The 13,889-nt window shown below is 39.1% G+C and overlaps 1 protein-coding gene across 1 annotated transcript; it reads right to left on the bottom strand.

The window, feature by feature from the left end:
- Positions 1 to 3,448: 3,448 nt before the first annotated feature.
- LOC146927221 (uncharacterized) lies at positions 3,449 to 4,071 on the bottom strand. The gene has a single exon (XM_085708133.1). It carries the CDS (start codon positions 4,069 to 4,071, stop codon positions 3,451 to 3,453), a length of 621 nt encoding a protein of 206 aa, XP_085564259.1. The 3' UTR covers positions 3,449 to 3,450.
- Positions 4,072 to 13,889: the final 9,818 nt, after the last annotated feature.

Below are 13,889 nucleotides of genomic sequence, written 5' to 3'. Positions count from 1 at the left end.
GATAGGATTATTGCAAGCTAAAAAGCCAAGTCCAAGTGCGTGAATCAACAACATCAACAACAGAGGTAATTGTTCGTTATCCTTTCGTCTTCTCCTTCCCTTTAATGTTCAGATGCAAAAAGGTCCGAATCTAAACTCTTAGATCTACTCCGATCCAAAGGTTTTCTTTAAAAACTAAGCTCAAATTCGAATTAAGAAGAAGAAAATACGTTTAAATCCGTTTTCATTCATTGGATCGGAGCAAGATCGAGCTCCGACGCGGTGGTGCCAACACCGGCCACCGCGTCGGAAGAAGGTTGAAGATGATCGGAATCTTCGTGTTCAGGTCGGAGAAGAAGGTCTAGTGCAGAGCTTCTCTCTCTAAACTCAGTTTAGAGAGAGAAAGTGGTGTGTGTTGTGATTTTTCCCTTTGTTTTTCGCTTATATATGCCATGCCTGATTGCACGCGCGCGCGTGCACTGCTTTACCATGCTCCCCTGCGCCCTTAACACTTGGATCTAGGGTTTGAGAGGGACTGGATCAATCTGACGGCCGTAAAGCAGTTGGATCGTCCAGATCCAACTCAGACTTTGGATTTGGGCCTAAGTTTGTTGTGATGTTCGTTTTTTCTCCTTTTTTGTTATATGCACACTGAATCTTGCTGTTTACACCACTGTCTTTCTAAAAATCCTTCAAAAAATTCCAAAAAAATTCTTGATGCTTCTCTTGATATTTTTGTTGATTCTTGGTGATTTTTACCTGTTAATATTGGCCGGAAAATATTGGTGAAAATGTTGTTTTCTAAATTAGTTTAGCACTTTTAATTTTGTTAAAAATCTTGATAAAACTTCCAAAAGTGGTGTGAAAGTTCTTGTGATTGTTGTTGATGCTTGAGGCTTGTTCCTTGTGTTATTTTTGCATGTTAGGGGGCTGTTAAAAATATATATGGTGCTTCCCATTAGTATTTTCACTTGTTTGGTTAGATTTTTTGTGAGTTTTTACTATGTTCTTGATTCCAATACTTTGACATATGATAATGCTACTTGATGTGTGATTCCATGATACATATACTCTTGAAATTGTGGCTATTCTACTGTTTGATGTGCTGATTTGTGACTTACTTGTGCTACAAGTTATGTAAATGGCTCTATGTGGAATTAAAGTGCAAAATAGGCCTAAAAATGCTTCATAATTGCTTAGTTTAATGCTTCTCTCTAATCCTCATGGTTAAAGTTGAAATGGAACCTCTAAAATTGATTGAAATATGAGGGTTAGGAGTTATGTGTTGGCTTTGCTTTTGTGGTCAAATTTTAGGTATATTTTACCTTTGTTTTTGATGTATTTTGAAGTTTTTGTGATGTTTACTTGCTTACATTTTTTCACCATATTACACCATGTGTTACTAACCATTTCATTTCATGTCTCACATATCTCATAAGCATTCCTACTTCATCCCATATTCATCTTACTTCTTATACTTTAAGATTCATGCAAAAATTAGGATGTAATACTTAGGAATTTTGTAATATTTTACTTCATGCCATTTTAATTTTTTGGCAAAGAGGCCATAGAATGTAACTAGGTCAATGATGTAAAGGACAATGGACTCTAATGATGTACACCGACACAAGCACCGACATACGCACACACATCACTTTAAATATAGCTAGAATATGCATGTTTAGATGTATGTTTAGGATTGTATGCTTAGATGTATGTTTAGGCTTTATACTTAGAAAAATCATTTTTCCCAAAAAAAACTTGAACAAACTTCACTCAAACATTTTTCATAATAAACCTTGGGGTCAAAACCCCATTGAATTTTTCTTTTATTTTCTTAATCAAATCTTAATGAACCTTAATCATACTTTGACTATATTTTGCAATTCACTAATCCAACCTCACAATTTCATAATCTCATGCCTTTAAGGCCTCTTTCTATTCTTCAAAATCCTATTTTCAAACTTAAAATCAACCAACAAAAACAAAAACATTTTTGAGAGAGAACTACGGTGGATTTGATCCCTTAATCGGGTACGTAGGCAAGGAATCAAAATTCCTTCAATTCAACTAAAATAAAAATCCAAAAACATTCTTCTCCCTCCAATTCTTCATTTAGAATAACTTTAGGTGTAAATATCCTTTCAAATAGCATTTAAAAATAAAGCGCGTGCGTAGAAATTAAAGACGGTTCCTATAGGATACTATAGTCGTTATGGGTGCCTAACACCTTCCCGTAGCGAAAACAACTCCCGGACCTCGATTCTCAAGGGTTTTGCTTACTTTTTTCCCTTCCCAAGAAAAAATAAGATATCACCGGTTTAAAAGGTTCAAACGTAATCAATGTTTGACACCCGAAAACCAAGATAAAACAAGCGTGGGTTACGCTAATAGCGTAAAAGCTCCAGAGGGACACGCCATTAGCGTAGCTGGAGCTTAGAAGCAGGGCAAGGCCAACGTGGCATAAGCTCATTGGCCAGATTATAGGCCGACATACCACGCTATTAGCGTGAATTGCGCTATTGGCGTAGGTACAAAAACACAGGCCCTTTAAATAGCATTTTTACCTCTCTTTGGAAAAACAATTTAGATATACACTGTTATATAGATATTTTATGCATTCTGGAGAGAAATAGGGCAAGAGCAAATAGAGTGAGAATGATCTTGGAAGTTGGATCCTCATTCCTTTGTTGAGACATCACTAGGTGTAGTGAATCCTTCCTTTTCAATTCATCCTTGCATGGCTTCCATGATGATGTGTAGCTAAATACTCTTTGTTGGGATGAGAGGTACTTGATCTTGCTAAACATGTAATCCTTTTGATTTTGCAAAATATGGTTCTAGCAATTTATATTCAATATTGTTGTTATTCTTGTGTTAATGCTTTCAATGAGATTCAAGATGCTTTGGACACAAACTCTTGAATCTAGAGCTAGAATAGCAATATATCTTAGGTTAACTTACTTGACATCTTTGTTAATCTTGTGATAATCACCATAATCAAGAGTTAAATGCTTTCGGATATTTAATCAGGCTGGACACGGTCGATTAGGTTATTCGATCGACTTTGTTATCGTTTAAGGGATTTGGACACGAATGTTTAAACGATACCTTAGAGTTAATTATATCACTTTGGACACGAAGGATAGTTTAGAATTGATTGTGATAATATTGGTTATAAAGCTAGAATTCGTATGGATCATCAGGCTACGTGTGATGCTTGGTTAAGGAACGCTACTCCTAACAAGTTTCAATCCTTATTAATCTCATCTTTTACTTTTTGCATTTAGTTAACATAGTTGTAAATTCAAACAAACAATCACCCTTTTTACTTAGAATGATATTTGATGTTGAATTATCCGTGATGTCGCACTAATCCCTGTGGAGACGATACAAATACTTATCTTGTTTTTGATGCAAAACTACTTCATCAAAATGACCTGTGGCGTCGTTAGCTCGACGCCTTTTTCGTTAGGGTGGCCAAAATGAGACGGATAACACATCATCCTTTGTATTCCTTCGCTTTGGGAGGAATTCCATGAACTTTAAGTACAGATGATGTGGAGTCCATATCCTCCCTATCTTTGATTTGAACAAGGCACAAATTTCATCAATGACCTGATCGATTTCTACCTTGCTCACTTTCTTCCCCTTTTGTTCATATGATTCTTCCTTGCTAAGTAACCGTTCTTGTTTCTCTGTCACCTTCATCACTTCTCCATTATCAACAGTTTTGTCCTCTTCAGAAAATGACCTTTGGTGAGGAAGTTCTTCTTTGTGTGGTGCACCACATTCTTCTAATGTTGTACCTTCTTCAGTTTGAACAACTCCTTCTTCAACAATCTCTCCGTGAGTGGATTGAATGTTTGCTTGGTTATCCATGATTTGAGCTTGAATCATCTCCAACTGGATTGATAAATTCCTCAATCTTTGGTTGGTATTTTGCATGTTTATCATGGATTGTTGCATGAAGATATTCAAAGTGTTTTCCACATTGTTCATTCGTTCATCTTCAAATGGATATTGCTGATGTTGTTGATATGGTTCATACTCGGGTGGAGTGTAGAAGTTGTTATAACCATGATCAGCCATGATTATGTCTAGGTGATGATCCTGAAACGGAAACAACTAACAAGAAACTTTTCTTTGTTTATCAAAGAGGGGTTAGTAGTAACAACTATTAAGTAAAGAAAACTATTTACGGAATATGTACAAATACTTAAAATGATAAATCAATCGTGTTATACCCTAATTTTGGACCTAAAAATATTTGATCAATTCTTCTTTTCTTGCATTACAAGCCATTTGAACTGGCTCTGATCAATTACATCTTTCTCTGCAATGTTATTTGCAAAATTCACATGCAGGGGTGTTTTGGTCATTTCCTATGTCAAAATTTCTTTCAATATTTGGAAATTTGTTTAAGTCCTTTCAAGGAGTTTGAATAAGTCTCTGTTTTATTCTATGTCAAAATCCATCTCAAAAAAGTTGCATTTGAAGTCATTTTGGGTCAGATTTGCCCCTAGGGGCATTTTAGTCTTTTCAAGTGTCAAAACTCTGTTCAAATCTTAAAAATTGCCTCTGAGTCTTTCAAGTTGGTTTAAATAAACTTTTGTTTCGATTCTCTGTTAAAAATCCATTTTTTGAAATCGCATCTGAGTCATTTTCAGTCGTTTTAGCCCCAGGGGCATTTTGGTCATTTCACACGAAATTTCGGCAGAGAGAGGTTACTTTAAAGTACCTCATTTAGGCCATTGGTTCATTTTAGTCCGTTTTGTCAAATTTTAATCGTTTCACTTTACGTTTAGTCAAATTACCATTTTTAGTTCAATATTATTTCTTTATTTTTCTTTTGAGTCCCCAAATTTCTAATAATTGCATCTAAGTCCTTTTTTGTTTCAAAATTATTTTAAGTCCTTTTATTAGAATTGCAAAACAGTCCATGTCTTGTCCAAGTTTATTTTTGTAGCTTTTTTTAAATTTGCAGATTGGTCCTTTTTTAAGTTTCCAGAATTGCAGATTAGTCCCTTAAAGCCACAAGTCCAGAATTCAGTCCAGTTTTAGTCCAAGGTCACGTGGCAGCTGCGTATTGGCTCAGAGGTCCACATGTCAGCCTATATAAGGCTGTGTCATCAATACAACAGTACAGAGGATCAATCACAAAGTGCCAACTCAATAAACACGTTTCCCTCATTCTCTCTCTTCTCTCAAGGATCAAAATCCTAACTAACTCCAGAAATTACCAAGAACATGAAGAACACGTAAACCCTAACCGATTCCAGAACTTCAAAATTCATCAAGATTCATAGCAATTTCATCAATACAAGGTGTAATTCAGCAATCATTGTGCAAAATCAGTTCAAATTGATATGAATCCTCAGAGATTCATCACGAATCTTCATCATTGAATTCGTACCTTCGCAATTCAAGCACAACGTGCGATCACGAAGGATTTTGCGAGGCAAGAAGAAGAGGAATCGAAGTAAGCTTCGAATCAGTGAAGAAGAAGAAGAGAATACCGATTTATTTTCGGTTTCCAACTCACCAGAAAGCTTTCACAAGGATCTTTGTTCGAATCTCCATTTTAATTCAGGTATTCACCAAAAATCTCTTCGTTTATCATTGCAAGAAGCTCAACGAACACAAATAAACGGTGAATTGAAGAGAAATTTCGAAAAAGGTTCAAAGGATTTCGAACGAAACCCTAAAGATGTGAATCTTCAAAGATTCACCGTTTATTTCTTGAAACGAGGCTTATAATCATCATAAGTAAATAAAATACTTCAGTTTAGGGTTTCGTTTCAACATATCCAAAAAACTTTCAAAAAGCTTCGAAATCAAACCCTAAAATTTAGATCTGCAAAAATTCATCGTTCATTTCACAAAATCGAGTTCAAATTCATCATCAGCAGAGAAAATAACATAGATTAAAGCCTCGTTTCAAAAAGTGTGAAGAGATTTGAAAAATTTGAGAACCGTAAAGTGTGAGTTTCGATCTACATAGATCTAGGTTTCATTTGCAATTTCTGATGCTTGATTCGTGTTTAGATTGAAAAATAAACGGTGAAAAGCTTTAGATCGAAGGGTTTTGGTGTGTTCGAGTGTTAGTTAGGTTTCCGGTGCCGGAATCTTCACCGGCGGCGGTGAAACCCGCAGGAGAAGATGACCAGAAGTCTAGAGAGAAGGGAGAGAACTTGGGACGTAGAGAGAGAAAGGGAAGTGGCAAATGAACTGGACCGGTCACCAGGCCTTTATATAAGCCTTTGGACCGGTCTGGTTCAACTGGTTCGCTCCCCAGACCGTTGGATCTAGGGTTGATCCATCTGGATCAATCCAATGGTCCCTGAACCCCCTGAAGATCCAGGATCCATGTAGGGATGGGTTGGGCTTATGGTTTTCGTTGGTTGTGGGTTTCTTGCTAGTTACACCCCTGAACTTTGCTTCCTGCACCTCCTGTGTATCAAAATCTTTTGCAAAAAATTCCAAAATATTTTTCCATGATTTCTTGATGTTTTGGTGTTTTGCTAATACTTTTACACTGGAAAATTTGATAAAAAATATATAGACAATTTTAGTGTTATTTCTTGAATTTTGTGTCAAAAAATTGGTGAAAATTGGTTTAATTTTGTTTCTAATTTTTGATGTACACTTGTAATACATGATATGTGTTTCTATAAACTTTTAGCCACTGTTTGAACATGATTTTTTTTTTTCTACTTGTGTGTGGAATTTAGTTAGTTGCTTGGCTTGCAAGTCACATTTGTGAATAATTTGTGTAAGTATGTCTAAATCCACTTAAGAATGTGAGGCTCATCATGTGGTTTCAATTCTCACTCTTTGAAATAGAATGTATACTTTTAAAATGTATAAGACTATGAGGATTGTGAGCTATATGATACTTGCACTCTATGAGTGAATTCTTAGTCATATTTTGCACTTGGTTTGGGTTTATTTTGTGTTGGATTCCATGCTTTTATTAGAGTACCTTTCTTGCCTTATTTTTCTCTATATTATCATGTGCTACTAACCATTTTCTTGTGTTTCATGCCTCATACATCATAAGCATACTCCCTATCACACTTTCTCATCCCATTTCTTTACATTTTTTTGTCTTTAATTCATTTGTGTGGGATTAAATTCTCACAAGGAAGTAGTGTGTATCTAGGCCAAATGATGTAAAGGACAATGGACTCTAATGATGTACACCGACACAAGCACCGACACATGCACACACTTCACTTTACATATATAGTTAGAATATGCATGTTTAGATGTATGTTTAGGATTGTATGTTTAGATGAATGCCTAGGATTCATACTTAGAAAAAATCATTTTCCAAAAAACTTGGACAAACTTCACTCAAATTTCTTTCTTAATAAACCTTGGGATCAAGATCCCATTGTAATTTTCCCTTTTATTTTCTTAATCAAATTTCAATGAAAAATAATCATACTTAGACCCTTTTTGTAAATGACTAATTCAACCTCACAATTTCATAATCTCATGCCCTTGAGGCCTCTCAATCTCCATTCTTCAAAATTCCATTTTCAAACTTAAAATCAACCAACAAAAACAAAAACATTTTTGGAAGAGAACTACGGTGGATTTGATCCCTTAATCGGGTACGTAGGCAAGGAATCAAAATTCCTTCAATTCAACTAAAATAAAAAATCCAAAAACATTCTTCTCCCTCCAATTCTTCACTTAGAAACTCTTAGGTTTAAATAAATACTTTCAAATAGCATTTAAAAATAAAGCGCGCGCGTAGAAATTAAAGACGGTTCCTATAGGTTACTATAGTCGTTATGGGTGCCTAACACCTTCCCGTAGCGAAAACAACTCCCGGACCTCGATTCTCAAGGGTTTTGCTTACTTTTTCCCTTCCCAAGAAAAAATAAGATATCACCGGTTTAAAAGGTTCAAACGTAATCAATGTTTGACACCCGAAAAACCAAGATAAAACAGCTGGCGACTTCACTGGGGAGATTCGAGAGTTACGCCTAGTCTTTATTTCCACGCTTGCGCTTGTATTTTTACTTGCTTCTTTTACTTGCTTTCCTATGTGAATAAATGTTTAAATTCTTGCAAACGTGTGGGGTGAGAATATCAAAAGTCCTGCACCCGGGCTGAGTGAACTTAGGATTTAGGAGGGATATAATCGACAATTCATTCCGGGGGTTGCCTCGTGTTTTGGATTATGCGATCAATCCCACATAGCTGAGGCATTTTGGGGGTGATGTTGTCGGCGCGTGTTGTCGCGCTTAGGCACTTTACTTCTAATTGTTCTATGACGCTATGAACCGTAGATAACCAAACCCATCCATGGCCATTTTCTAGGATGTAGTGCGGAGGCTAAACCGAGTGTTGTCTCGAGTTTTAGTCGTCACGCGATACTACACTCAAGTTAGACCTTCCGCGGATAATCATGGAGCGGGTGTTGTCTCGTGACACCGTGATATACGTCGGAGAGGTTGCAACTTGGGAACCTTTTTAGAACCCGGTTACTATTATCCTAAAGCCCTAGATTCACCGGACACCGTGTCCACCCATGACTCCTCGACTTTGAACTTCAACCCACCATGTTTTCTCCGAACTTGAACATAATCATGCATTCATACATACATGCATACATGCATAAACTTTTTCCATGCATTTATCAGAGGACTTAGACAAGTCATCTTTTGGACATCACAAATGTGAACACCAAGTGATACCATCTCAACTAAACTTCTAGTTTTGCTCAAAGATCTTCAAATAAAACCGTGTTTCTCCGTGATGTTCACATCCACTTTGACAAGTCCTCTGACAAAAAAAAAAGAGTCTTTTCGCATTAACACATTTCATGCATCATATGCATTCATTGGTCACAAAAAACTTCTCTCGTGCTCATCGCCTCCTGGTTTTGTCCGCCGCAGTCTGAAAAGTGGCTCGTGTTCGCAAAGTCTATCAACCAGATAGAATTCATCAAACAAGATTTCACAAGAGAAGAATGATGGCTAACTTTGAAGAAGAAAATGCTCAGCTCCGTGCCGAATTGGCTGCTATGAAAGAAGACTTGGCTAAGGCTCATGACGCTATGTCCGCTATGATGGCTGCACAGGAACAACCAGCCACTTCTGTTCCAGTTACTGCTGAGGTGATTCCCTCTATCCCACTGTCTACTGTGGCTACTGACGCTCGTTTTGTTATGCCCAACGGCTGTCCTTATGGCCTCTCAGCTTACTACTCTCCTAATACTGCTGCTGGTGTCTCTGGTTTTGCTGGTCAAGGACAGATTCCTGTATCCACTGCTATGCCTCAAGTAACCACTGTTGCCACCGACCCTATTGTACACATTGTGCAACAGGTGATTGATGTCGATACTCCGCGTGGACAGGATCCCGCGATGGAAACTATGAAGAGACAGTTAAAGGAGTTGGCTGGAGAACTCCGTGAGGTCAAGGCTAGCCGTGGAAACAATGTCTCTGCTAAGGCTCGTGATCTATGCTTGGTATCCCGGTTTGAGATTCCTAAGAAATTCAAAGAGCCAGAATTTGACAAATACAATGGGACTTCTTGCCCACACAACCATGTCATCCGGTATGTCCGAAAGATGGCTAACTACGCAGATAATGACGCACTGATGATCCACTGCTTTCAGAGTAGCTTGACAGATGATGCAGCAGATTGGTACACCAGTTTGAGCAAAGACAACATCCATACTTTTGAGGAACTCGCTGCTGCTTTTGAAAGCCATTATGAATTTAATACCCGTCTGAAGCCGAATAGGGACTCTCTTAAGGCTCTGTCTCAGAAATCAGATGAAACCTTCCGTGAATATGCTCAGAGGTGGAGAGGGGCAGCTGCCCGTGTTTCTCCTCGACTAGATGAGGAAGAATTAACACAGACATTCCTAAAGACTCTGAAGAAGGAATATAAAGAAAGGATGATAGTCTCTGCTCCAAACAACTTCTCCGACATGGTCACTATGGGAACTCGTCTAGAGGAGGCTGTCAGAGAAGGCATCATTGTCCTTGAGAAGGGTGAATCTTCAACCGGTGCACCAAAGAAATACGGTAATGGCCATCACAAGAGGAAAGAATCCGAAGTAGGGATGGTATCTGGTAACCCATCTGCAGCTGCTACGCAATTACCTCTGCCCTATCACTACATGCAGTACTCTCAACATCCTTTCTTCCCACCATTCTACCAGCAATATCCTCTGCCACCGGGTCAACCACCAGTGCCCGTCAATGCCATTGCTCAGCAAGTACAGCAACAGCCTCCTGCTCAACAGCAACAACAGCAACAACAGGGTCCCCGACCCAAACCTTCTTTTCCACCAATACCAATGCGGTATGGTGAGCTGCTCCCAACTCTATTGGCTAAGGGACACTGTGTCACCAGACCAGGCAAGCCTCCGCCTAATCCATTACCTCCCAGGTTCCGTCAAGACCTAACATGTGAATTCCACCAGGGTGCTCAAGGTCATGATGTGGAAGGTTGCTTTGCTCTGAAATATATTGTGAAAGACCTGATAGAAAAAGGACGGTTGACTTTTGAGAATAGTGTTCCTCATGTTCTTAATAATTCGCTTCCAAACCATGCTGCTGTTAACATGATCGAGGCCTTCGAAGGAATCCCCGTTACTCAAGATGAGCCCATGTTGGATGTCCGCAATGTTGTTACTCCCTTGGTGCCGCTACATGTCAAGCTATGTCAGGCTTCTTTGTTCAATCATGATCATGCTTCTTGTTCAGAGTGTCTCCAAAATCCTATGGGCTGTTGTGTGGTGCAAGTTGATATTCAGAGCCTGATGGATGACAAACACTTGATTGCCAGTGATGTATGTGTGATTGTGCCAGGCTTGACTGTTAAGGGTGCAGAACCCCGGAGGGCTGGTGCTAGCACGGCTTCATTAAAGGATGCCCAGAAGGCTGTTCAAGCAGGACAAGCTGCTGGCTGGGGCAAAGTGATTCAGATTTTGGAAAACAAGCGTAAAAAGGGCCTTGGATTCTCTCCAACCTCTGGTGTTTCAACATGAACTTTCTACAGTGCTGGGTTCATCAATGCTATTGCTGAAGATGCTGCTGGGAGTAGTTATGTGCCTACATTTGTTATACCAGGAGGCACCGTGAGAAATTGGGAGGTCATTGATGTTCCTTTAGTCATGCATGCTTCCATGTAATGTGTCTTGTTGCTCATGTTTTTTTTGTTTTCAAAATAACAATCCTTTCGCTCTGCCCAAGGTGAAAGTGATATCATTGTAAGGGCATGTTTGTTTCGGCATTGCCGTTATCAATAAAAGTTGTCGTCTTTCTCACGACTCTTTGTTTTTTCACTTTTTAGTGCTTTTTTTCTTGGAAATAATGGTAATGCCAGAAAAAACCAAAACATCTGTATTTTCTTATTAATTTCAAAAATCTGCATAGAAAACATTTTTCTAAAATCATCCCAATCATATTATGCAGATTGAATCATAATAAACCCGTTGAACACAGTGACCCTATGGTTCCTCCAAATTTTGAATTCCCTGTATATGAAGCTGAAGATGAGGATGATGATGAAGAGATACCGTATGAGATCACTCGACTGCTTGAGCAAGAAAGAAGAGCCATTCAGCCTCACCAGGAAGAGATTGAGCTTATCAACCTGGGTACTGAAGAGAACAAGCGAGAGATCAAGATTGGTGCTGCACTTGAGCCAGAAGTGAAAAAGAAGATCATTCAGCTTCTCCATGATTATACAGATGTCTTTGCATGGTCTTATGAAGATATGCCGGGTCTAGATCCCAAGATTGTGGAACATCGGATACCGACAAGACCTGAATGTCCTCCTGTCAAACAGAAATTGAGAAGGTCTCGTCCAGACATGGCTCTCAAGATTAAGGCTGAGGTGCAGAAGCAAATTGATGCGGGTTTCCTCATGACAGCTGAATACCCTGAGTGGATTGCCAACATTGTACCAGTACCGAAGAAAGATGGGAAAGTTCGAATGTGTGTTGATTACAGAGATTTGAATAAAGTCAGTCCAAAAGATAATTTCCCATTGCCTCATATTGATGTGCTTGTTGACAGTACTGCTCAATCCAAAGTGTTCTCCTTCATGGATGGTTTCTCTGGTTATAATCAGATACGAATGTCACCTGAAGATAGAGAAAAGACGTCCTTCATCACTCCGTGGGGAACGTTCTGTTATAAAGTGATGCCGTTTGGCTTGATAAATGCTGGTGCTACCTATCAAAGGGGTATGACCACTCTGTTTCACGATATGATTCACAAAGAGATTGAAGTATATGTTGATGATATGATTGTGAAGTCAAGTGATGAAGAGCAGCATGTTGTGTATTTGAAAAAGATGTTCGAAAGATTGAGAAAGTACAAGCTGCGGTTGAATCCTAACAAGTGCATATTCGGTGTACGATCTGGAAAATTGCTGGGTTTCATCGTCAGTCAGAGAGGCATTGAAGTTGACCCTGACAAAGTCCGAGCCATCAGAGAGATGCCGGCCCCTCAAACTGAAAAGCAAGTCAGAGGTTTCCTCGGACGTCTGAATTATATTTCAAGATTCATATCTCACATGACTACTACTTGTGGCCCAATTTTCAAGTTGCTCAGAAAGAATCAGCCTGTCGTGTGGAATGATGAATGCCAGGAAGCTTTTGATAGCATTAAAGAATACCTGTTGGAACCACCTATCCTTGTCCCACCAGTGGAAGGAAGGCCTTTGATTATGTATCTGTCAGTGTTAGATGATTCTGTAGGGTGTGTCCTCGGTCAACAAGATGAGACTGGTAAGAAAGAGCATGCTATCTACTATCTGAGCAAGAAGTTCACCGACTGTGAGACTCGGTATACAATGCTTGAAAAGACATGTTGTGCCTTGGCTTGGGCTGCCAAACGCCTGCGTCATTATATGGTAAATCATACAACTTGGTTGATATCCCGAATGGATCCAATCAAGTATATCTTTGAAAAACCTGCTGTTACTGGAAAGATTGCACGTTGGCAAATGTTGTTGTCTGAATATGATATTGTGTACAAAGCTCAGAAGGCAATCAAAGGAAGTGTCCTTGCTGAACATCTTGCTTGTCAACCTCTTGATGATTACCAGCCAATTAAGTTTGATTTCCCTGATGAAGAGATTATGTATCTGAAAGCAAAAGACTGTGAAGAACCCCTGATTAATGAAGGACCGGATCCCAATACCAAGTGGGGATTGGTGTTTGATGGTGCTGTTAATGCTTATGGTAAAGGAATTGGGGCCATCATTGTAACTCCGCAGGGGCACCACATTCCTTTCACCGCTCGAATAACTTTTGAATGCACAAACAACATAGCTGAATATGAAGCATGCATCTTGGGCATTGAAGAAGCCCTTGACCTGAGAATCAAACACCTTGACATCTATGGAGATTCTGCACTTGTTATTAACCAGATAAAGGGGGAATGGGAGACTCATCATGAGAAGCTGATCCCATACCGTGACTATGCAAGACGTCTGTTGACATACTTTACCAAGGTTGAGCTGCACCACATCCCTCGGGATGAAAATCAGATGGCTGACGCTCTTGCTACTCTGTCTTCCATGTTTCGTGTGAATCACTGGAATGATGTGCCTATGATCAAGGTGCAGCGTCTTGACAGACCCGCTCATGTGTTTACTATTGAAAATATGCCAGAACAAGCTGATAGAGATGTGAATGATAAAAAGCCTTGGTATCACAACATCAAACAATTCTTGCAAAATCATGAATATCCACCTGGTGCTTCCAACAGGGATAAAAAGACTTTGAGAAGATGGGCTAGTAGATTCCTTCTGGACGGAGAAATCCTATACAAAAGGAACTATGACATGGTCTTATTGAGATGTGTTGACAAACAAGAAGCTGAGAAGTTGATGCATGATGTACATGACGGTACCTTTGGGAC

The sequence above is a fragment of the Medicago sativa genome, chromosome 4 (genome assembly GCF_051527215.1).
Source record: "Medicago sativa cultivar Bolivia chromosome 4, Bolivia_mono, whole genome shotgun sequence".
Lineage (NCBI taxonomy): Eukaryota > Viridiplantae > Streptophyta > Magnoliopsida > Fabales > Fabaceae > Medicago > Medicago sativa.
The sequence above is the reverse complement of the archived record's forward strand: the minus strand, read 5'-3'. Positions and strand labels throughout refer to the sequence as shown.